Genomic DNA, 24,413 nt, shown 5'->3' with positions numbered 1-24,413 from the left:
TCCTGGGCCCTGGGGACGCGGGACCTGGTGGTAAACCAGACTACAGAGAATTGACACCTTAACTGGGGGAGACGCCCAGACTAAATCTAGTAAGGAAAGTGTTCAGTGTATCACAAAGCGATGTGTGCTGAGAAAAAGAGAAAGAAAGGGTTTAGGGAGTGACAGGTGGGAGCAGTGGTTAGTTTTAAACAGGATGATGAGAAAAGGCTTTAGGGAGAAGGTGGCATTTGAGCAGAGACCTGCAGAAGGGGTGGGAAGGTAGCCTTGGGGACTGAGGGAAGCATCCCAGGCAGAGGGACAACAATTGTGGTCGGCCCAGCAACACTGGCCTCTTTAGACCAGCTAAAAAGTAGAAGTGTCTTTCTCATTTCGTCCCCTCCACCCCCAGATGCGCTCAGTCCAGTCCAGGGCTGCCCTGGACACTGCGGGGAACCGAGGGGGGCAGCCAGGGTACTGCCCCCAGATCCCCTTGAGCTGAGCAATGTGGGGACCGTCGTGCACAGACTGCAGACTACCTTCCAAGAAGCCCTGGACCTTTACCACCTGGTGAGCCAAGCGCCAGGGTCAGGGGAAAGGACTGAGGGGCTCCCTGGCACTGCCTGGCCCAGGTGGCCCCTAACAAGATGGGCGCCCCTTGCAGATGGTCTCCAGTGACGAGGTGGGCGCCGAGCAGCGGCAGGCACGGACTGAGCTGGCCTCCACTTTCCTTTGGATCCACAGCCAGTTAGAGGCCAACGACTGGCTGGTTGGGACCGATGTGGCCCCAGCCCAGGCCCTGCCCAACCCAGGCCCCCCCTCCCCACCTATACTGTGCCCCCTGGCCAGCCCAGACTTGCGTGCCCTGCTGGAACACTACTCAGAGCTGCTGGTGCAGGCCGTGCGGAGGAAGGCACGGGGGGACTGAGAGCCAGCAGCCCCCTCCACCGCAGCCCTGCTGCTTCTGAAGAAATAGTTACTTTACGCAAATAAACTGACAGCTTGGAGGAGTGGTTCCTGGTGCCTGTTCTGGCGCATCCACAAAGCCCCCTTCAGATGGATGCAGGGAGAGAGGGTAGAGAGCCCAGGGAACTCACAGATGCCCCGGTGCCAGGCCCTGTTCCAGGACTCTGTCGTGGTCAACACAGGACTGTTGGGGAGCTGCAATAATGATGACCCCAGCACCTGGCTCCCACGTCACCTGTCCCCAGCCCACTGAGCTGCTGTGGAGTCACATGTGGTCCTTGCCCAGTGGGGCCCAGCTGTACTCTAGGGAGGGGCCAGCCCTTCTTCTCTGCCCCCTACTGATGCGCAAGAACCCACTGGAGCCTCTGTGATCACCATGTCCCAGACCCTGGCCACCAGTTCACATACTGCCACAACACTGGCTCACGGCCCCTGGGCCAGTCCCATGCTGGATCCTATGAGCTTCAGGCTTTTGTTCCCATTTGCAGCAGGGTAAAGTGAGGAAGGACAAATCCAGGGAGCATACCTAGGCCACCCAGCAGCTGGGACCAGTAATTTCTTCCCCAGCAAGACTGTGTCCAGCTTCAACATCCCATGAGCTCCCAGCACTGGTACCAGCTTCCCTAGGCAGCAGGCATCTAGCCACGTGGCAAGTCTGCTAAGAAGGACACTCTTGTGACAACAAAAGCCCTCACTGTCCCAAGTCTGTAAAAAGGAAGCCGGCAGGAGCAGAACCCTCCTAGAGCACAGTCGTACTGTGCAGCCTGCTTGGCCTGAACCCCCACTTGCCTGTGAGTTCCTCACTGCTCTGTTTGGTGATCACGGCCCACCAGAAACAGGCTCAGAGAGATCCAGTGCCTTGCCTCGGGTCCCATAGAGTTGAGAGTCAAATGAGGCTTGCCTGGTGGTAGAGCCAGACTCTTTAACATGAGGACGTGGCTCTCTGTTGGCCCTGTAAACACTGAACCAATCATGCAGTTGTTGAAAAAAATCCTACCAGCCCCGAGGAATTGCTGGTCCCAGCTGCTGTCACTGCTCTACACGGTAGGGGTAGATCAAGGAACAGGACAAGCAAAGCATCTGCCCTCGTGGCATTCACCTTCTAGAAAGTGAAACACGACAGAAATTAAAATAACTGTCTAACTGTAGGTAAACTGAGGGCATTCCCTGTGCTGGTTACAGGACTTTCTTAGGTGATGTTGGAGCTGAGGCTTGATAGAGGGCACAGGCCGTGTGGACACTCAGGCAAGTATCCAGGCAGACAAAGGCCGGTGCAAAGGCCCCATGGCAAGCTCAGACGTACATGAAAGGAATAGCAGTGAAGCCAGCAGGCTGGAATGGAGTGAGCTCAGGACGAGGGTAGGAGAGGAGGTGGGAGGAAGAATGGGTCCCACTGGGCAGGGCCTTGTTGCTTCATGACATTTAAGTCCAAGACACATTCACAATACAGTTTTTTTCCCCTAAATAAAATGCCTGATCTTGGTGTTTGGGAAGATGCCCAGTATTGTTTATTTCTCAAGGCTCCCTCTCCCTGCCCCGGCCCACTGGCCACCCCTGCAGACTGGAGACCCACTTGACCTGCCCCTGCCTGCCTCGGCCACAGGTGCCTAAGATCTCTGAGGTGTTTGGTTTCCAGGACCCTGGACACCCAGGGGACCACCTTGAGCCTCGGTCCCTCATTGATTTTACCCCTCCTCCCACCCTGTATCATAGTTAACTCTTCAACTCCAGGTAGCAAACACCTGGCTTAAGGGGCCCCAAGCTAAAGGGACATTTGTTACTCTTGATTCTGTTCCTGCTGTATTTCACCCTCTGTGAGTCTGAGTTTCACTCTCCAGCTTAGGCCCTCATGGTGGCAACATGGCTGCCATAGCTCTCAGCAGTACACCTTCACCCAACCAGGAGCAAAGACACAAAGCAGGGCAGCCACCAGGATAGTGGGGAAAAAGTGCAAAGCCTTCTTAGATGCCTCCGCTTTCAGAGCAGTTGCAGGCAACAGGATTGGAGATGCCTTTAATTTCCTTGGACCAGCCACCTCCCCTGTCCTGGGCCTGTTACTGTTGCAACAAAATTGGGTTCTCTCAGCACAAAAGGAAGGTGGGCTGGTAGGATCCAGTGTGTCTGCCAGTCTCCACCTCGTAATGCCAAGCTCTTCAGCCCTGGAAGGACCAGACTTTCCTCAGACAAACCGACTGGTTAAGAAACCACAGCTGATGAATGTGTGTGCATGCGACAGTGCGCCAGCAGCAAGAGGACAGCATGCTCACGTGGGATATTTGAAAGAGAGCTTAGCAGAGAGATCATTTGCAGAGAAGTGGACAGGGAACAGGGAAACCTCAGGGCCAGTGCATGACCCTAGACTGGTAACAGAGGAGAGGTGTTACTCCCCACACAAGGCACAAGGGAGCAAAGTGGAACCCAGAAGAGCAAATCCTGGAGACAGCTGCCCTGAGGGGAGTTGTGTTCCTGGCAACCCCACAGGGAGGGAGTTGGGGGAACCCCTCCCCCATCTTCTGCCAGGCTCCCCATTGTCTAAACCCCACTGGAAGCCAGAGGGCCCAGGAGCCCAAATGATACTGACCACCCAGGTCAGCTTCCCAGGACATAGAGCAGGACAGAAAAGGGACCTGGGGGCAAGTAAAGATAGCCGGCCCCAGGGTTTTTCCCTAATGTGTTTTCAGCAACAACTCAGGAACCAGTTGTCCCAAGAGATGTGGTGTTGGGCATGGAGAACTGGGCACCTGAGACAAACAAAATGGCTCCCATAACCTGCTCACTGGCTTGTTCTTCAGTGCCTCTGGCCCCAGTGCATCTGGCCCTGCGTCGGTCAGGTCCTAGATACTGGGCTGCCGACCCAGGCCAGGCACACCAGTCACAGCTGCGTTAAGTCCAACAATTGGGAGATGGAGACACTTAAAATCCCACTTTACAGGGACATCCCTGGCAGTCCAGAGGTTGAGACACCACCCTTCCACTGCAGGGCGCACAGGTTTGATCCCTGGTCAGGGAACTAAGATCTCGCAAGCCATGCAGTGAAGCCAAAAAAAAAAAACCCATTTTACATGGGCTGATTGAAACTCAGATGCTTGCCTAGCCACCCCACCCTTCAAGACTTTTGAACAACCCGCATTTATATGTCTGCTGCATGCCAGATCCTCGCCCTGGGTGATCTACATGGATTTTCAACACAAACTAGGAAGACTCAGTCCCATTTCCAGATGAAGAAACAGGCTCAGCAAGACAAGATGTGACTTGCCCCAGGTCCTGCAGAGAGAAAGTGGCAAAGCTCTGGGCCAGCAGGCTTCCAGCGCTTCCTCTGTTGCTTCCGCAAATGAATTTAGCCGGACTGACTCTCAGGGAATGTGAAGAAATGAATAAGTATTGCTTCTTTCACCATCAAGCCTTTTATAGACTGTTGCTCTGCCTGGAAAACCCTCCCTGTTTACCAGAAACCTCTTCTTCCTTCAAGGCTCACACCTAGGAAGTCATCCCTGAACCCTTAGACTGGATCAGGAGCCTCTTCTGGGTCCCCTGAGCCCCCTGGCTTTTCCTCATTGAAGCTTGGGTCACTCTGCCTGTGCTTCCCCCATCACAGCCTTGGTCATTCTGGACTGTCACTGGTGTGTCTCCCCCATGGACCTTTATGTCATTTTCAGTGCTGAGCTAGGCCAGGCCTATAGTTGGAGATCAGAAAATTGTTGGGTGAATAAGTGAAAGTAACTGCATGGGGAATATTCAAAATCCTTAACCCCTGGCTAAGAAGCCAATGACCAATCTAGAACGGAGCCTGGCCAGAGTGCTGGGGTAAGGGTCCTGGGAGCCCCTGGCTGTGTCAGGTGACCCCTTATAGTTCCTGGACCGTAGGAGAGTGAGGGAGTTACTAGGAGCTGCACTAGTAACAAACCAGTATTGTGATACCCCATACACTTGAACAGTGCTTCCGGCTGAACGTCGGCTCTGGGCATCTGCGGATCAGAGAGGTAGAGTTTCCCGCCTGAAGATGCACAGGCTGGATCCTCACTTTGACCTTACCAATTGGACCCTGCTGTCTCTCCACCCTCTGGAGCAAGCAATCACAGTCACCCCCTCCTCTGCTTCCTCAGACGGCTGCTGTGATTTGAATAACCAAGCAGGCTGTTGGATGTCAGGTAGTGACTGATTTGCTTGGCAAACAGACCCTCAGGTCTGCTGGTAATATGGAAAAACACTCAGCCCCACTGGGGTCTCTGTTTCCTCTCTCCACCCCCAAGGGCTGCTTAGGTTCCAGTCTTGCCCTTGCTTGACCTCCCGGGGGGCCCTAGTGCTTGTCTTCCCCTGGAGGCTGGAGAGTACCCTCAGGAACCTGGCAGAGGAGAAGGCGGAGGAATGGCAGGGCCCAAGGCAGAGGTAACTGGAGCCAGCTAAGTCTGCCCCCTGGGCCTGTCACAAAATTTGCATGGAGAGAATGAGACCTCTCTGTGACTTCCCCCTCCCTTCCCACTTGGAATAGTCCTCCTGGGCCTGAGGTCTGACAGCAGGTGGAGGAAGCAGCCCTGTGTGGGGGGGAGCTGTTCCCGGTGGTGATGCCCCGCGCCTTCCTGGTCAGGAGTTGGCGTCCACAGCCACCCAACTGGGGCCACCTGCCTGACCAGCTCCGGGGACATGCCTATGTCCCAGGTGGGCCCCTCACTGGGCCTAGAGGTGAGGGGCAGGGGAGACACAAAGCATCATCATCTGGCTTCTCTCCTCAGACTGCAGCAGGCTGGGAGGGCCACTGGCACACCAGTCTTCTGGCCTCCGGGACTCTTGGGCAGCAGTGAGTCTGCAGCTGGCCCACAAGACCCTGCTCAGTTTCACCCCTGCCCGCTCTCAGCCTCCAGAGAACCTGCCTGCCCCTCACCCCCTCGTGCCACTCCAGCCTCGGGACCTTCCCACCCATTGTCCTCTCTGCTGGAAATGCCTTTTCTTTTTTAGTAGTGGGCTCACTGTTAGCCCTCACCCCAAGTACCCTTTCCCCAGGGTGGGCAGCCACAGCCCCTGCCCCCAGGGATTCTCTGCCCAGTGGGGCAGAAGAACAGGATTCAAACCAATAATGGGTGGTGGTTTGCATTATGTCAGAGAATCAGACAAGGTGACAGGAGCTGGATGGGGGATGGGGGAGGAGCTTTGGGGTCTCTCAGAAGGGATACTCAGCTGTGCGTGCACTGGAAGAAGGAAAGCCCTAGGCGGGATGTAAATGTGCTGGAGATTATTTCAGTTTTTATTGGGAGCCAGGACTGTCCTAGGCAATGGGTGTTGAGGAGTAAGACAAAAACTCATTCCTTCCTGAAGCTTATAATCTGGTGGGAGCTGCAGGTATAGATAATAAAATTGGGGAAAAAAATATTATGTTGGAAGATGGTATGTACTATGGAGAAATAGAAAACAAAGGGCGATGGGGGGCAGGGTGGTCAGTGAAGACCTTGGGGAGAGGGTGGCATAAGCACGCACAAACTGCAGTCTCCAGCCTTCCCAGACCTCCTTGGTTCCCAGTTCTAGGTGCTCCATTTGGTCCAGTGGAGGGGTGGGGTGGGGTCCTAACTCCCATGTCCCTCCCACAGCCCTCCCAGGGCACAATGACTGCCACTCCTAGGGGCCCTGGGATGCCTGGCTGCCCCCTCTGCCCCAAGGCTTCCCGTTGCAGCGGATGCTGACCCGGCACCTCAAGTGCCACAGCCCTGCCCACCACCACGTGTGCCACTACTGTGGCAAGGGCTTTCACGACGCCTTTGACCTCAAGCGGCACGTGAGGACTCACATGGGTAAGCGGCGGCAGGGACTGACTGGGAGGCGCTGCTGGGGGGGGATGGAACGAAATGGAGGGAGGTGCATGGGATGTGGAGTTTCTGTGCACTTGAGTTCCGTGCACAAGTGGGGCATGTGTTAGTGGGGCAGAGACTCAGCCTTCAGGAGGCTGGGAATACCATGCACCTCAGCTCCCAGCCAGTGGGTGTTGGGGTGGTGCCAAGGTGGGGGCCTGCTGAGCGATACAAAGAGAAAACAGGTACTGGTTACAGGATTCAGGTCGCATATTGAAGGGTGCAAGGGAAAGCCTCCCTCCTTCTCCTCCAGGGGAAGGAACATCCTGGTGAGGAGGGTGGGGACACACAGCTCCCACGTTTGCACGGGGTGGAGGTAGCAGATGGTGGGAAGCAGGCCGAGGTCTGGCGAACCTGGAGTAGGAAAGGGGGAATGCTCATGGAGGGCGAGGTCGGAGGGTGCTGGTCTGGGGGCCATTGCCCTGTCTGTCCTCTCTCCCTCTGGCCCACCTACGCAGGGATCCGGCCATTCCGCTGCGGAGCTTGCGGGAAAGCATTCACGCAGCGCTGCTCACTTGAAGTGCATCTTGCCAAGGCACACGGACAGCTGGCCAGCTACGCTTATCGTGAGCGCCGTGAGAAGTTACATGTGTGTGAGGACTGCGGCTTCACCAGCTCGAGGCCTGACGCCTACGCGCAGCACCGCACCCTGCACCACGCTGCTTGAGACTGGGAACCCTGTGTCCAACCCATGAGAGGGAAATAAACAGAGGAAAGGCACGCATAGAACACAGCATTTATTACACAAGGGGGAGAGTGGTTCACTCGGTCCAGCGGTGGCCGCAGTGTGGGGCTGTGCACACGTAATACAAGCGCATGGCATCCTGGCAGAAAGGATGTACGGTTAGGAAGGGTCTGGATCCACAGGGCTGGGTACAACACGAACCTCCATCCAGAGAAGCCTCACCCCAAAAGAACAGACTAGGGGGCTTTCCCCACTACTAAAGGTCCAGCTCGAGATGCCTGGAAGGGCAGGATCTCCCCAATATTGGTATCCCCACCCCTGGGAAGGACCAGGCCCAGGTCACTCCTAAAGCCTTGCTCTCACCACTCACCTCGGCCCGGGCACTGTGTGACTGGAAGAACACCGCCTCCTTGTGACCGCACCTGAGAGGACAGTCAGCCACTCAGAGCCTGCCATACCTTTCCCTCCTCCCTTCTCCGTCCGGTGAGGATGAGCCACCTTCCCTCCCCAATACCAGCTGCGCGCTCACTTTTGGCAAGGGTGGTCTTCGGTCCGCGGCAACGTGGGGTCCTGGGACACGTCAGCGATGATCTGGGTCAGTTCGCTGAGGGAATAAAGGGTGAATAAGTATGCTTAGACCGGGCCTTCCAAGCCAACAACCCCGTCTCCGAGCTCGGGCCCTGCCACTCACTCCACTTCGTGCGTGATTTTGTTGACGTAGATGCAGCTGTTGTCGGCTTCCTGCTGGTAATCACAATTCCGGCACTGCGAGAGGGCGAGAGTGGCGGGAAGGGGGTCACAGAGAGATCCCCGATGGGACTGGGAGGGCATGGCCTTCCCCCGAGGGGATAACTAGGGGATGGAGTCTTGAGGTTGGGATCATTGGGTGTAATCGAGAATCACGTCGCGGATGGGCAAGACGAGAAAGTCGGGTTCACTAGGGGGACAGTTGGGAGGGTAGATCAGGATGGGGCGGCACTGGGAGTAGGGCCGGGCCACGTTGGGAACCTGTGGGCCGGTCACGGAACACCGGGGCGCCCGGCTGGCTCGCGCTCACCGCGTACAGCAGAATGCGGTTCTCCTTGTCCTCCTTGGGGTAAAGCATGTTGTTACTGTGGGGAGGGGGGAGGTCTGAGGTCAGTACTGGGGCCACTACTTGCTCCCCTTCCACAGTGCTGGCCGGGTCTCACCATTCCTGGCAGAATCGAATACCCACGAAGCCCGGCTCGTAGGTCCCATCGGGTTCCATGGCGACTCACTGCCCGCCTAGCCTTCAGCGCTTGCTCAGCCGCGCGACAGGTCGCGGGAAGGGTCAGATCTCTTAGCTTCGCCAAAAGAGGGGCGGAGCTGCGCACATGTAATGGCTCCCAGTGGCTTTGTGCTGGCTGATCTGAGCTGAGGTTTGATTAATTACTTGCTTCAATCGTTTGATATCCTAGAATATGGCTTCCAACTTCTGGGCCTTTCTTCCCCAGTTTACAGAATAGTGTGGTACGAGAACCGGGAAAAATGATGCGTCACGTAACCCTCAAAGTGCTGAGTGTAAATGGAGAGGCCTTGGCTCTTTGCAGGTTGAAGGCCAGTGCACATGCGCGGACAGGGGTAGCTCTTGCCAGTCCTTCCTCTCGGCTTCAGCCTTCGCCCGCCAGGCCGTTTCCCGTGACGCTATTGGAAGAACTCTGCACTGTGAGAGACTTCTCAGGATTGGCTGGGCCTACCCAGGACTTCTTCCAGGCGGCGGCGAAGAGACGCGGCGATTGGCCAGGTCCGGGAGCAGGGGGAGGGGCTGATATCCCAGAAGCGGCGGCGGCGGCGGCGGCTGCGGAGCCGGTGTGAGGCGGCTGACTGGGTTGCGGGACCCCGCAGGGCGCGGCGAGATGGAGGTGACGGGGTTGTCGGCGCCTACAGTGAACATTTTCATCAGCAGCTCACTCAACAGTTTTCGCTCCCAGAAGCGGTACAGTCGCAGCCTCACCATAGCTGAGTTCAAGGTGTGGCCGTGGGGGCGGGGTCCTGAGGGGCGGGGCTAGTGTTGAGGGGGCGGGACCAATAAGAAATGGAGGGTCTTCCCCAGCGCAGGGAAGGGGCTAGAGATAAGCCGAGGTTGCAGAGATTCTGGACTGGACCTCAGCGGGCGGGGCCAGAGGGAACCTGAGGTTCCAGAGAATGGGTGCGGGGCCAGAGGAAAAAAGAGGTTTCAGGGAGTGGGGGCAAGACCAGAGGAGGTGGGGCCAGGGATAACCAGGTGGGTCCTAAATGGTAGGTCTCTTGGAGGAGCGAGGAATGGGTGATGGTTATTGATACAAAGGGCGGAGCCTCAGGTCAGCGAGTGGGGCCACTGACAGCCTTCCACCTCGTCCCCGCCTCCCCATCTTGTTATCCCCACAGTGTAAACTACAGCTGGTTGTGGGCAGCCCTGCTTCTTGCATGGAATTGGAGCTGTATGGACCTGACGACAAGTTCTACAGCAAGCTGGATCAGGAGGATGCACTGCTGGGCTCTTACCCCGTAGATGACGGCTGTCGCATCCATGTGAGGCCTCCCTACCTGGGATCCCTCCCCTCCGTTCATTTATTTATTCAATAGATGCTTGATGTGCTTTGCGCTGTGTGATAACCAAAATAGGCCCTAACCGCATGGAGCTCCCAGTCCAGCAGTGAGAGAGACAGACCCATCACCAGACATTGGCAGCCAGATTGGTCTGGACTGGGCTGAGAAAAGCCTAGGGGACTGGAGGCATCCAGAAGAGGTGCCTGACCCCACCTCGGGGTATCAGAAGGGACTTCCTGAAGTTAGGGATGCCTGAGTTGAGATCTGAAGGATGACCTAAGAGAAGAGGCAGGAGGGGCATTCCAGGCAGAGGGAACAGAGTGTGAGGTGGGTCAGGGTGAGCAAAGAGGCTCACATATTGGGAGAAGCCAGAACACAGAGGACCTCTGCATGCATCAGCTCACATCATCCTCTCTGTCCTCAGTCTTCCCCGCCCCCCCAAAACTCTGCAGACGTCCTAGCATCCCAGGTGAACTTTGCATGTGCTGTTCTCTGTGCCTGAATGTTTCTTTTTTCTATGCCCACATGGCTCACTCCTTCCTTCCAGTCTTTACTTAAATGTCACCTTCCGGGTGTGAGGGCTTCATTGCCCTCAGTATAAAATTTAAACCTCCTCCCTTTCCCACTTTCTTTGATTTTTGTCCTTCTCACTAATCACCTGTGGCATACTGTGTATTTTTCTCCAATACCTGGAACAGTGTCTGGCACAGAGAGGATGCTCAGTGAAACATTGTTGAATGATGAGTTGAATGCATAAAATAATACTTGGAAAATGGCGTAATTAACCCTATTTTGCGGAAGAGAAAACTTAGTTTCAGTATGGAATTTACTTTCCTGAGGAGAGACATAGCTAGAATTTTTACTTCAGTCTGCATGGCTCCAGAAGTTAGTGTACCCAGAGAACTGGGTCTTTTTTGTCTCTTTCAATTATTCATAACTGTTCACTGAGCATCCACATTATGCCAGGGATATAGCTGTGAATCAAGTCTGGGAAGGTCTGTGTTTTAGCTCTGTCCAGTGAGTGCGGTAGGCGTTAGCTAAATATTCACGGGAACAAATGTAAAGGGTTAGTGAGATGAGGGCCATGCAGGAGGAGATCACAGAGCTGGGAGATCCTATACTGGGGAACCTGACCCATCAATGAGATCCAGGAGGACTTCCTGGAGGAGGTGCTGCCTGAACAGAGACCTGAAGTTAACTGAAGAAGGGGAAAGCGTGCTTCAGGAGGAGGGCACAACATGTGCAAACACTCTGAGGTGGGAGGGAGCAGAGTGGGGTACAGGGGCTGAAGAGTGACCTGTCCTGTTTTGGTGGGAAGTGGAAGCCAGGGGAGGACTCTGAGCCAGGAGGGTCCTGGTCTGACTCAGGTGTTCACAGGCTCCCTCTGATTGCATGTGGGGAACAGACAGTGGAGGACAGAGGAGTAGGGAGACCAAGGAGGAGACTGCTTCCATAGTCCAGTTGAGGTTATGGGTCCTGGACCATTGTGGGAGCAGGTCGGGACTGTGCTGAGCCCATAGGACTGACTTTGGACTGACCTGGGCAGTCTCAGCCTTGGGATGCTGGGGGGTCAGGCAGGGCAGTGGCCTCCTCAAACAGGAGGGTTTCACACATGGATTCAGGTATAGACAGGGTGCTGACTTCTGAGGCCATACAAGGAAAGTTTCCCAGAGGTGGAGCCTCTGGAGAATTTGTATTTTTTCTAAAATTCTTTTTCTGTTTATAAATATCACCCATATTTCTTTTCTTTAAATTTATTTATTTATTTTTGTCTGCGTTGGGTCTTCGTTGCTGCACGCGGCTTTCTCTAGTTATGGCGAGCGGGGGGCTACTCTTTGTTGCAGTGAGCAGGCTTATTGTGGTGGTTTCTCTTGTTGCGGAGCACAGGCTCTAGGCGCGCGGGCTTCAGTAGTTGTGGCTCGTGTGCTCTAGAGCACAGGCTCAGTAGTTGTGGTGCACAGGCTTAGTTGCCCTGCGGCATGTGGGATCTTCCTGGACCAGGGCTCAAACCCATGTCCCCTGCATTGGCAGGCAGATTCTTAACCCCTGCGCCACCAGGGAAGCCCTCACACATATTTCTTGCAACAACGAATGACAGCAACCTCAAACTTAGAAAAACCCCTGATACAGAAAGTGGAACTTCTTAGTGATCGTTAGCCAGAAATAAGGGCCGTTTCAGTTTTGCCCAGTGACTCAGGCCAAATGCTTTAGGGTGTTCCTCACCCTTGTCTTTCCCTCACACCCACATCTAATCTGTCCGCAGATCCATGGGCTCCACCCACAAAAATCTATCCAGAATCCAGATTCTCCTCCCTCACTGCCCCCACCCTGGCCCAGCCTCCATCTTCTCCCTCCTGGACCATCACACAAGCCGTCTCCCTGCTCCCATCCCTGTGCCCCTCCATCTGCTTCCCACACTCAGCTGAGGGAGCGTGTAAACACTTGTGTCAGATCAGAGCCTTCCTGGCTGAGCCCTTCCCTGGCTGCATCTCATTCTAGGTAAAAGCCAAAGTCTGCAGTGATCTATTGTGTCTCCCACTCTCCCCCTGGCTCACTCCACTGCCGCCGTGCTGGCCCTGCTGTTTCTCAAAGGAGCTAAAGACATTTCTACATCTGGGACTTTGTGCTTGTTCCTTCAGGCCTGTCTCAGACATCCCCTCCTTCCAGAAGCCTCTTTGTTGTATTTGTCTGCATAGAACCTTGTTGTCATCTGGTGTTTAATACCCATCTCTGTGCATTTGTTTCTGGTTGGCCTCCCAGCAGAATGAGCACTCCTTGAGGGCAGGAATTGATCTATTTTTGTACCGTGTCCCTAGTACCCAGCACGGGGCCCAGCTGGGTGCCTTGGAGGAGCTCATCAGGTGATGAGTGAATAAATGTTGGGGGTGGTACAGAAGAGATGCACCAGGATCTGGAAGTTGGGGTCAGCCTAGGAGGGTCCCAGAGGTCCAGAGAGGATAGACACACTGCCCGGAGGGTTCATGAGCAAGGCCCGAGCTCTGCCCTTCGGTTCCAGTGTCCTGGGGCCATCAGTGATGTGGATGTCAGTATGTAGGGGTCATCTGGAAGCAGATGCAGCCTCCAGGGCCTTGGATGGGTGGTAGAGAGGGAGATGGCCATTGTAGACACCTGCTCTCACCCCTTCGGCTGGGCTCAGGGCAGGCAAGAAGGCTGGGGTAAAGGTGAGGGTAGAGTAATGTGGTTTTTCCGAGACAGGAGAGACTTAAATCTACGGAACGCTCCAACGTGCAGCCACACTCGCCCCCCGCAGCATCCCAGGCCTCTCTGCCCAGACCCTGATCCCCACTGACCTCCCTCCCCTCACTACAGGTCATTGACCACAGCGGTGCCCGTCTTGGGGAGTATGAGGACATGTCCAAGGTGGAGAAATACGAGATCTCACAAGAAGCCTACGACCAGAGGCAAAGTACGGGGTGCACAAGGAGGGGTGGGGGCTAGGGGAGGGGGTGGGGAGCAGACAGGATAGACGGGGACACTGAGGGCGAGTCGGTGGTGTGGGCAGTGGGGCAGGCAAGCATGGGGGAGTGGAGGGGGCGGGGTGAGGTTGGCGTGGGGACAGACGGCTCATGGGAGAACAGTCAGGGGTGGACGGGCATGAGGTGTGAATGGAGGCTGGGGGGTGTGGCCAAGTGCAGGCAGGCAGACAGGGCCATGAGAAAGTAGAGGGGGCCTGAGAGGAAGGTCTGGGGTGTGTATGTGGGGTCAGATAGGGGGGCGGTCAGGGTCACGCTGGGGGCACGGTGTAGGGGACAGAGCATGGTAGAATACGTGGAACCGACAGGACAATGGGGTGCGGGCATGTGGGGACAGGTGAGAATGTGTGGTGGGGAAGATGAAGGTTTCCGAGCCTGGGGGGAGGCAAGCATGATACTGAAGGGACGGGAGGATGGGGTGCCGCGAAAGACTGCAAGCAGGCACCTTCCTCTTAGTTTCGGGATTGTGGGGAGGCCCAGGGGTCCTGGGGAGAGGCCAGGGCTGTGGTGGGAGACTTGGGGGGCTTGGGTGACAGCCCTTCAACACCCAGCACGGAAGCGTTTCCCTCGGAGTGTTGGCCCCGTGCGGGTGGCAGATTATCTCGTTAGGCCAGAGGTCTCCCAGGTGGTCTCCCATGTCTGACCCTCACTCCCTACCCCACCCACAGACTCAGTCCGCTCCTTCCTGAAGCGCAACAAGCTAGGTCGATACAGTGAAGAAGAGCGGGCACAGCAGGAGGCCGAGAGCTCCCAGCGCCTTACTGAGGAGGAGGCCCAGGCCAGTGCCATCCCCGTGGGCAGCCGCTGTGAGGTGCAGGCGCCTGGGCAGCCCCCTCGCCGGGGCACCGTCATGTATGTAGGTACGTGGCTCACCGGGGCCTTGTGTCCTGCCTTGAGGTGGGCAGTGCTGGGGACCCAGCCCTCAAGGGGATCTCAGTCCAGGAAGGGAGACGGACCCAGGGGCTAACTCTGACAGCCTGGTATGTTCACGGCAGGGAAGTGGGAAGCAGAGGCCACATGACCTGAATTGTGATGGAGGAAGTGGAGGCCAGAGGGATCAATTCTGAGGTGAAAGCCTGGGGGCACAGTGGTCAGAGCTGAGATGGGGAAACAGGCAGAATTATTAGGCCTGTGATAGGGGAAGCACAGACCGAAGTGATCAGGGCACACCCGGGCCATGGGCAAGGCTGGACTGTGCTGGGCCTCGGAGACAGGAGAGAGCAGTGTGGGGTTTTTTTGGGTTTTTTAATAACAGTTTTATTAAGATAAAACTTATATACCATAAAATTCACCCATTTAGGGAACTCCCTGGCGGTCCAGTGGTTAGGACTCCACACTATCACTGCCAAGGGCCCACATTCAGTCTCTGGTTGGGGAACTAAGATCCTCCTAGCTGCGCCACACAGCCAAAAAAAAAAATCACCCATTTAAAGAGTATCATTCATTAGCTTTTAGTTCACAGGAATCGTGCAACCGTCACCAGAGTCAGTTTTACATTTTCATCACCCTAAAAGGAAACGCTATAACCATTAGCAGCTACTCCCCATTTCTGAAACCCCAGCGCCCCCAGTCCACATAGCTGGCTACTAATCTATGTTATGTCTCTATAGACTTGCCTATTCTGGAAGTTTCATTTAAATGGAGTCATATAATACGTGGTCTTTTGAGACTGGCTTCTTTCACTAGAACCATAATTTCAAGGATCATCCATGTTGTAGTATGTGGCAGTATTTCATTTCTTTTTATTACCAAATAATATTGCATTGTATGCAACACCACATTTTATTTATTCATTCATCAGTTGAAGAACATTTGGCTCCTTCCCACTTTTTGGCTATTACAAATAACGTTGCTTTGAGTATCCTTGTTTAAGTTTTTGTGCGGACATGTGTTTTTATTTCTTTGTACCTAGGGGTGGAATTGCTGGGTCACAGAGTAACTCTTTCACTTTTTGAGGAGCTGCCACACTGTTTCCACAATGGCTGCACTATTTTACATTCCCACCAGCGATGAATGAGGGCTCCAGTTAATCCACGCCCTCATTAGCACTTACTATTACCTGTCTTTTTGATTACGGTCATTCTAATGGGTATGAAGTGGTAGAGCATTATGGTTTTGATTTGCGTTTCTGTGATGGCCAATGATATTGAGCCTCTTTTCAGGTGCTTAACAGCCATTTGTAGATCTTCTTTAGAGAGATGGCTTATTCAGATCTTTTGCCCAGTTTTTAATTGGGTGGTTTGTCTTTTTGTTGTTGATTGGTGTGTTAGGGCTGCCGTATCAAAGTACCACACACCAGGTGGCTTAAAAAACAGAAATTTGTTTCTCACAGTTCTGGAAGCGGGAAGTCTAAGATTAAGGCTTTGGCAGGTTTGATTTCTTCTTAGGCCTCTCTCCTTGGCTTGCACATGGCCACCCTCTCTGTGTGTCCTCACATGTGTCCTCTTTCCTCTGTGGGCTAGCACATCCCTGGAGTCTTTGTCCAGATAACCTCTTATGAGGATGTCAGTCAGCCTGGATTAGATCCCACCCTAATGGCCTTATTTTAACTTAGTTATCTCTTTAAAGGCCCTGTCTCCAAATACAGTCACATTCTCAGCTACTGAGGGTTAGGGCTTCAACATGTGAACTTGCGGGGGACACGGTACAGCCCATAACAAGTTGTAAGAGTCCTTTATGTATTCTAGATACAATTCCTTTATCAGATATATGATCTGCAAATATTTTCTCCCATTCTGTGGGTTGATTGTCTTTTTACAGTCTTGATAGTGTCCTTTGAAGCACAAACATTTTTGGTTTTTATGAAGTCCAATTTTTTTTTCTTTTTTTGCTTATGCATGTGGCATTATATGTAAGAGGTCAATGCCTAATAGAAGGTCACAAAGATTTAAACCTGTGTTTTCTTCTAAGGGTGTTATAGTGTTACATATTACATTTAGGTCTTTGACCCATTTTGAGTTAATTTTGGGTTATGGTGTGAGGTAGGAGTTCAACTTCATTCTCTTGCATGTGGATATCTAGTTGACCCAATACGATTTGTTGGAAAGACTGTTCTCTCCTCATTGGACTGTCTTGGCACCCTTGTCAGAAATCATTTGGCCATAAGCAGTGTGGGTTTTATGCTGAGCAAGACGGGCAGTTTTTGAGGAATTTGGGACAAGGCAGTGGTGCTGTTTCCCTTTGATTTTTACAGAGCCCCCTTTGGCTGGGGGTGTTGAGTGAATGGGGGTCAGGGTAGGAACAGGGAGACCAGTGAAGGGGGCTACCATATTGACGTGGGCAGGAGGTGGTGGTTGTCCTGGGTGGTAGCAAGGAGTGGTTTTTGCCAGGACAGGCTTTATACTCAGTGGGCAGGTGCGAATCTGGGGTGAACTGCCTAAGGAGGTTTCATTGGGATTTCTCCCCTGGGCAGGACTTACAGATTTCAAGCCTGGCTACTGGATCGGTGTCCGCTATGATGAGCCGCTAGGGAAAAACGATGGCAGGTAGAGATCCCCCGTGTAGCGTCTGTGTGTGTGCCTCTGTGCGCGTATGTGTGCATTTATGTGTAAGTGCATACATGTACTACTGGGGGAGCCCAGCCATGCTGGCATCTGGAGTAGGAGGCCTCTGACACTGCCTTCCCCATCATGCCCTGCAGTGTGAATGGGAAACGCTACTTTGAATGCCAGGCCAAGTACGGCGCCTTCGTCAAGCCATCCGTTGTGACAGTGGGGGACTTCCCCGAGGAGGACTACGGTTTGGACGAGATGTGATGCCCAAGGAAGGGCACCCCCCTGCTCCAGCTAACTCACCTATTGCCCTTCCCTGTGTGTGTCCATGGCCCTTTCCCCATGACCCCATTTTTATTTTATTCACTTGACCCTCGCCATTGACTTTTGAGACACATGTATTAAATTTGCCGGAAACCTGGGAAGTGTTTGGAAGACTCAATGATTATGGGGGGGCTGGGGACAGCTGGGTAGGTGAGGGGAAGGAGAGGGGATACCCCTTGTTTTTTTTCAATTTTTTAAATTTTTTTTATTTTTTGCGGTATGTGGGCCTCTCACTGTTGTGGCCTCTCCCGTTGCGGAGCACAGGCTCCGGACGCGCAGGCTCAGCGGCCATGGCTCACGGGCCCAGCCGCTCCGCTGCATGTGGGATCTTCCCGGACCGGGGCACGAACCCGCGTCCCCTGCATCGGCAGGCGGACTCTCAACCACTGCGCCACCAGGGAAGCCCTACCCCTTGTTTTTAAGGAATATGTATATACAACTCAAAACTTGTTCCTATTTCATTGGCCAGAATTCTGTCTCATGGCCACTTGTAGTTGCAAAGGTGGCTGGGAAATGTAGTTTTTATACTGGGTGGCCATTTCCTTGCCAAATATCAGAAGTTCCTCCAGCTACAGAAGCTGGGGAAAAGGGATATTGGGGTCAACAAGTAGTTCTACCACTGTCCCGGTGGGTGGGGGACCCGTTCACTTAATATTTAAAAGAAAAAAGAAATCTCAAGTCTTTAGAAGTAGCATGAGGCCCCTCACAGCATCGTAGAGCTGGGCAAAGAGGTCTGCGCCCTCAGATATGTGACGTGTGCATGCAGCCCAGGCATTCTAGGGAGGCTGTTCCACCATGTGTATGTCTGCATGTGCAGTGACTCCTCATTAGCTCCTTGAAGGGATTCCTGATGGAATGACTATTCGGGAGGTTCTACTTAATTGTTAAAATGACTTTATTATAGCTTCTGGAGAAGAAGTTGGCACTGGTGGGAGCAACCGCAGTAAGCAGAATAAGGTTGAAATGCTTGAGAGCTGAAGGGGTCCTTGGGGAAGCTGCTCACGTGCACATACAGCCTGATGCATACATCCTCTCATGCCCACTGTAAGGTACGTGGACCCACTCAGATACACAGAACATTCACACACCTGGACTCATACTCAAACACCGGAAACACAGACACTAGAGGTCACATGTACAGAAATACAGTCAGTGCACAAAGATTCTGTCCCCCCCACACAGGGGAGTCACACTTACAGGATACGCTCAGATTCACATCAAACACCCATCTGGGATAGACATACACACACGCACACACACATATCAATGAAGTTGTCGATCTACAAAACAAAACTGGTTACTTTATAAAAGGACTCCAAGGCTTAGATCCCTTCCACATGAGGGAGTTGTCAGAGTGAGGAGCATTAGAGGGGGTCTCCCCAAATTCTCAACCAGAATCTACCAACTTTAGTTCAGCCAGAGCTCAGCAGAATTAGCTCAGCATTGAGGACCTGAGGCTCACTTTAAGATCAGGCCCAGTGTGCACCCCCATGTGATGAGGCCAAAGAATAAGGGCAGGAAGACGATCATATGCTCTCCTGGACACAGTGATCACCCAAAGTCATACCTCCAAGCTCCAAGCAAGGGTCATAGCATCAGTGTATATGAGGATCTGTCAAGCTGCAGTGGAAGATCTAAGCACAGACTTCCAGGGTGTGCTTTAATGCCTTCCAGCTGTCAGCATGGAAGAAGCTGTACCCATCAGAACATGGGAAACATTAAAATTTTTGATGACAATGGAAGGGATCATGCTGGTAATTTCTAATTAGGAAACCTACACTTGCTGTGTGAAAGTCAACCACAGTTAGGGATTGGGGAGGCACATTTTACAGAATGACCTGGTGCTTAAGCTTTAAGGGGTCCAGAAAGGAAAGGGGACAGTAGTCAATGTGTTAAGGCAATGCCAGCTGCTGTAACAAATATCCCCCTACACACACAGTCCGGTGCAGAGTTTCTGGTTGATTGACAGCAATCTCCATGATTCACACACCCAGACTCCATACTGGGGCTCCATCATCTTCATGTGCCTGGAATTATCTGCTTCCAGGTGGCAAATAGGAGAAGACAGTGTGGGGATGTTTCACCATTTTCTTTAAAAACATGTTCTACATGTTCCATTTCTGCTCATATTGTATTGATGAGTACGTGTCAGTCATGCAGCCACCCTAGATGCAGAGTGGGCTTTGGAACATACTCCTGGGCTGAGCAGCTCCCTCCCAGCCACTACTATGAAAATGGACCGTGGGTTTTGGCGGCTCCAGCATTGACCACCCTTTACCAGGTCCCCAGATCCATAACCTCAGGGGAAGCGGCAGGAAAGGGCCATGGGATCCACCAGGCCCATTAAATCCTCCTGTCCCCCAACCAGCTGCCTGTGCCTGACCTGCAGCATCCACCACGCTGCCCTTAATCCTCAGGTCAGTGCAGATGGAAGACACTGAATGTCCAGCACTCTTTCCCCACATTTTTTGAGTCCTCCCAATCCCCACTGTATGTCAGGCTTGATGCTGGAAACACACTCATGAAATGAACACAGTACTGGCTTGGGAGTTGAAGGCAGACAAACATAATTACCAAACATTTCTTCTTTTTTATCTTTTTTTTTTTTTGACTGTGATATTTCATTATGAATAAGGTTGCTGGCAGTAGGGGAAGGGAGAATAAAATCACTAAATTTGCCAGGTGGTGCTGGTACGAGGGAAGGGATGGGATGGAGGAGACTTGAATAGGAGTCATGTGAACAAACGGGGACTGGGCTTTGTAGGCTTGAAGTAATCCCTTCCGTGATTCATGGCTGATCAGAAACTTGATCCCAGTGCTAAATTTAGGCTGAATACCTTTGTCCTGGAACTGAGCTAAATTGTTAACTCAATATGCTAATAGCCCACTTGAGTTCATTCACGTACCAGTTACAAACTTGGAATAATTCAGTAGGTTAACAGGTGGTGCAACCTTAGGAATAGCTAGACAGCCTAGGTTCAAACCCCAGCTGTGTCACCAGCTGGGCACTGGACAAGTCCTTCTCCCTGGGTTTCAGCCTCATTTCTTTCCGTTGCGGAGCACAGGCTCCGGACGCGCAGGCTCAGCAGCCATGGCTCACGGGCCCAGCCGCTCCGCGGCATGTGGGATCTTCCCGGACCGGGGCACGAACCCATGTCCCCTGCGTCGGCAGGCGGACTCTCAACCACTGCGCCACCAGGGAAGCCCTCAGCTTCATTTCTTAATTGAAGCCGATAATAGTACCTACCAAACGATTTTGTGAGCATTAAATGAGCTAGCACATGTAAAGCACTTAAATTCAGAGCCAGGCACGCAGGTAAGTGCTGTATAAGCCATAGGAATAAAAATGCTTATATACAGTCAACAGTTACAATGCTGGCTTCATTTAATCCTCACAGTGGGCCCTGTCCCCAATTTCTTCACCGTTTTCACCTCCCCACCCCATCTTTCCTGGCCCAATTCTGGGGTCACCCTCCCCGAAAGGGGTTCCCAGGACAGCGCCCGCCTCCCAAGTCCCTGCAGGCTCTGCAACCCTAATCTCTGCACTGTCCCAGACTCGGGCAATAACCTCTCAGTCGCCACGTGGGGACAGCAGCGCACTGCTCCGCGCACCGTGCGCGCGGTGCATTGTGGGATGTAGTCTCGCTGGTATTGACAGGCGTCTCCCAACCTAACACGCAAACTACATTTCCCAGAAAAGCATGCGACACCCTCGGCCTAACCTTGCTCACGTCTGGAAGCGGAGGTCTTGCTCCCGCCCTGTGGCGCAGGGAATTGTGGGGTTTGGCTCCCTCGCGGAGGACGGGGCTGCGCAGGTGCGGGAGGCCTGCCGAGCCGGCCATGGTTTAATCAGAGAGCGAGAACAAATGTCTTCCCTCCCGCTTTCCTGCATCTCCACCGGTCACTCTCAAGGGTCTCGGTTAACTCTCAAGCTGGGTCAAGGAGCGCCCATCTTAAAGGAAAAAATATCCCTTTTCCCCTCTTACCTGTCACCCAACTTCAGTAATTGTCAGCATTTGGCCAATCATGTTCAGTTTTTCTGACCTCCCCCTATTTCTCCCGTAATTAAATCTCAGCAGAGACTTCCCTGGTGGTCCAGCGGGTAAGACTCCGCTGCCAATACAGGGGGCCAGGGTTCGATCCCTGGTTGGGGAACTAGATCCCGTAAGCGTGCCATAACTAAAAGATCCCGCATGTGGCAACTGCGACCCAGTGCAGCCTAAATAAATAATTAATAATTTAAAAAATCTCAGGCAACATATCACCTCATCCAGAAATGTGTTTCTATATGTGTCTCTAAAAGGTATGAGTTCTTTGTCACACCTAATTGCAATAATTCTTTAATATGATTTAATATATGGTCAGTGTTATATTATTATATATGAAACAAAGTCCCCATTTGTTTCATAAATGTCTTTTTACTGTTGGCCTGTTCAAATCAGAATCCAAGTAGGGTTCAGGCAGTGCCTTTGGCTGATAGAGCTCTAAGTCTTCTATTCTACAACTTCCCTGTGGGATCTCCCACTGTCTGATTTGGCTGGTTGTACCCCCCTGATGTCCTTTAATATATTCCTCTATCCCAGTGTATCCTGCAAACTGGTAGATCCAAAAGCTGGGTCAGATCCAGGTTCAATTTTAGGATAAATACACTTTATGGGTGGTGGTGAGTTTTTGCATCAGGAGGCACATACTATCAGGTTCTCTCTTTTTGTGATGTTAAGATCCAATGTTGGATTTTGTGTTGTCGGCCTGATCCATCCCTTATAAAACCACAGCCAAACTTCAGAAAAGAGGTGTCTACATGGCCCTTACTGCAACCCTCTCCTAACTCCACAAAAACTAAACTCTTTCTATTGCTAAAGCCCTTCCTTGGGACTTCCCTGATGGCGCAGTGGTTAAGAATCCGCCTGGCAATGCAGGGGACATGGATTTGAGCCCTGATCTGGGAAGATTCCACATTCCGCGGAGCAACTAAGCCATGCGCCACAGCTACTGAGCGTATGTGCCACAACTACTGAAGCCTGCGTGCCTTAGAGCCCATGCTCCACAACAAGAGAAGCCACCACAATGAGAAGCCTGCACACCGCAACGAAGAGTAGCCCCTGCTCACCACAATTAGAGAAAAGCCTGCACACAGCAATGAACACCCAACACAGCCATAAATAAATAAATAAATTTTTAAATAAATAAAAAATAAAGCCCTTCCTTGTTGCTAAACTCAAGAGGCAGCTCTTCACCTCAACTTACTGGTCCTGCAATGACAGCTGACATTTAGATCTATGGTTCTCAAGCTTTTGTGTCTCAGGACTTCTTTACATTCTTAAAAATCGTTGAGGCCTCAAAGAGCTTTTGTTGGGCTTCCCTGGTGGCGCAGTGGTTGAGAATCTGCCTGCCAATGCAGGGGACACGGGTTCGAGCCCTGGTCTGGGAAGATCCCACATGCCGCGGAGCAACTGGGCCCGTGAGCCACAACTACTGAGCCTGCGTGTCTGGAGCTTGTGCTCCACAACAAGAGAGGCCGCGATAGTGAGAGGCCCGCGCACTGCGATGAAGAGTGGCCCCCGCTCGCCGCAACTAGAGAAAGCCCACACACAGAAACGAAGACCCAACACAGCCAAAAATAAATAAATAATTTTTTTTAAAAAAAGAGCTTTTGTTTATGAGGTTTATATCTGTAGCTATTTACCGCTTTGGAAATTAAAATGTTTAAACATTCATTTTAAAAGTAATAAACGATTACATGTTAACTATTAATTTTTTATAAAAAGTAACTTTTGAAAAAACTAGCAAGAAGAGTGGCATGGTTTTACGTTTTGAAAATCTTTTTTAGGGAATTCCCTCGTGGTCCAGTGGTTTGCACTCCATGCTTTCACCGCCGAGGGCCAGGTGGGGGAACAAAGATCCAGCAAGCCGCGCGCGGTCAAACAAACAAAACCTTTTTAACGTCAGGCTTAAGAGAAGATAGCTGGATTCTCATATCTGCTTTTGCATGCAAACTATTGAATATTATCATATAACCTCTGAAAACTCCTCTGTACACTCGTGAAAGAATTCGAGTGGAAAAGGAAAAAAAGTATATTAGTATATAATAATAATAGTATTATTATGAAAGTAGTTTTAACTTCAAAGACCCCCTGAAAAGGTCTCAAGGACACCCAGGTGTACCCAGTGTTTGAAATATCCAAACATTGCCCGTGACAATCCTGATTTCTGGCTTCCACACCGGGGTATCTGACAACACACAGCCCGCTTCTCTACTGGATCTGCCGTACCTGTCAGGACCTAACTGGGACACAGAAACCACTCCTATACGAAAAAACAGGGACATTAACACATGGAGATGGTTATACAGCCGTTGGAGGAGCTGAGGGGCCAAACAGGAGCCAGTAAACCAATGGGAAATTAGATCAGCAGGAAGCTGCTAGAGCTCCTCCCTCTTTCTGGTCTCCTGCCCACATTTCCCATTGGCAGAACCCCAGGAGCGTCTAGATAAAGGGGAAACTGAGAACTGTGGCCTGGAACAGAAAGGGGAGGTCAAGGAACAGATGGGATATATACAGCCCAGAGCAGCACAGCATGGTACCCCCTCTGCACCGGGGTTCCCACCATGGCTTGTTGTTTGACACCCGACCCTGCTTACTGATTTACATGACATGTCTGGCTGCTTTAGGATTAGAGTTTTAGAGGTTAAATTTGTGATCGCTGGGACTTCCCTGGTGGTCCAGTGGTTAAGACTCCTCACTTCCAATGTAGGGAGCGCGGGTTCCTTCCCTGGTCGGGGCCAACAAGATCCCACGGGCAGTGCAGCCAAAACATTAAAAAAAAAAATTTTGTAATCCCTGTTGTGATTGTTTTATTTATTTTTATTGGAGTAAAATTGCTTTACAATGTTGTGCTAGTTTCTGCTGTACAATGAAGTGAATCAGCTATATGTATGCCTATATCCCCTCCCTCTTGGACCTCCCTCCCCCCTTCCCCCCCTCCCATCTAGGTCATCACAGAGCATGAGCTGAGCTCCCTGTGCTATACAGCAGGTTCCCACTAGCTATCTATTTCACACATGGTAGTATATTTGTGTCAAACCTAATCT

At 52.3% G+C, this 24,413-nt stretch overlaps 4 protein-coding genes across 8 annotated transcripts in view; 3 read left to right on the top strand and 1 right to left on the bottom strand.

The window, feature by feature from the left end:
* The window catches only part of WDR62 (WD repeat domain 62), a 46,011-nt gene extending 45,028 nt beyond the window's left edge, over positions 1-983 (top strand). For all 5 annotated transcript variants that reach the window (XM_067720087.1, XM_067720091.1, XM_067720089.1 and 2 more), the window contains 2 exons: positions 389-546; positions 641-983. In XM_067720087.1, the coding sequence (XP_067576188.1) occupies positions 389-546; positions 641-904 (422 nt within the window). In that variant the 3' untranslated portion in view covers positions 905-983. The remainder of the gene's footprint in view (positions 1-388; positions 547-640) is intronic.
* Positions 984-1,130: 147 nt separating this feature from the next.
* On the top strand, positions 1,131-7,522 carry OVOL3 (ovo like zinc finger 3). The gene is given in 5 exon segments (XM_067720383.1): positions 1,131-5,598; positions 5,673-5,737; positions 6,522-6,588; positions 6,591-6,722; positions 7,238-7,522. Coding segments are annotated over 5 exon segments (567 nt in total). The 5' UTR covers positions 1,131-5,504; the 3' UTR covers positions 7,447-7,522.
* POLR2I (RNA polymerase II subunit I) lies at positions 7,502-8,929 on the bottom strand. Its single transcript, XM_067720367.1, has 6 exons — positions 8,655-8,929; positions 8,522-8,576; positions 8,156-8,229; positions 7,994-8,068; positions 7,835-7,886; positions 7,502-7,603 (listed from the first exon to the last, which is right to left on the bottom strand). Exons 1-6 carry the CDS (start codon positions 8,711-8,713, stop codon positions 7,541-7,543), a joined length of 378 nt encoding a protein of 125 aa, XP_067576468.1. The 5' UTR covers positions 8,714-8,929; the 3' UTR covers positions 7,502-7,540.
* Positions 8,930-9,101: 172 nt separating this feature from the next.
* Positions 9,102-17,420, top strand: TBCB (tubulin folding cofactor B). The gene is made up of 6 exons (XM_067720345.1): positions 9,102-9,455; positions 9,853-9,996; positions 13,345-13,441; positions 14,177-14,368; positions 16,921-16,993; positions 17,149-17,420. Exons 1-6 carry the CDS (start codon positions 9,342-9,344, stop codon positions 17,261-17,263), a joined length of 735 nt encoding a protein of 244 aa, XP_067576446.1. The 5' UTR covers positions 9,102-9,341; the 3' UTR covers positions 17,264-17,420.
* The last annotated feature ends 6,993 nt before the right edge of the window (positions 17,421-24,413 follow it).

The sequence above is a fragment of the Pseudorca crassidens genome, chromosome 20 (assembly GCF_039906515.1).
Source record: "Pseudorca crassidens isolate mPseCra1 chromosome 20, mPseCra1.hap1, whole genome shotgun sequence".
Lineage (NCBI taxonomy): Eukaryota > Metazoa > Chordata > Mammalia > Artiodactyla > Delphinidae > Pseudorca > Pseudorca crassidens.
The sequence above is the reverse complement of the archived record's forward strand: the minus strand, read 5'-3'. Positions and strand labels throughout refer to the sequence as shown.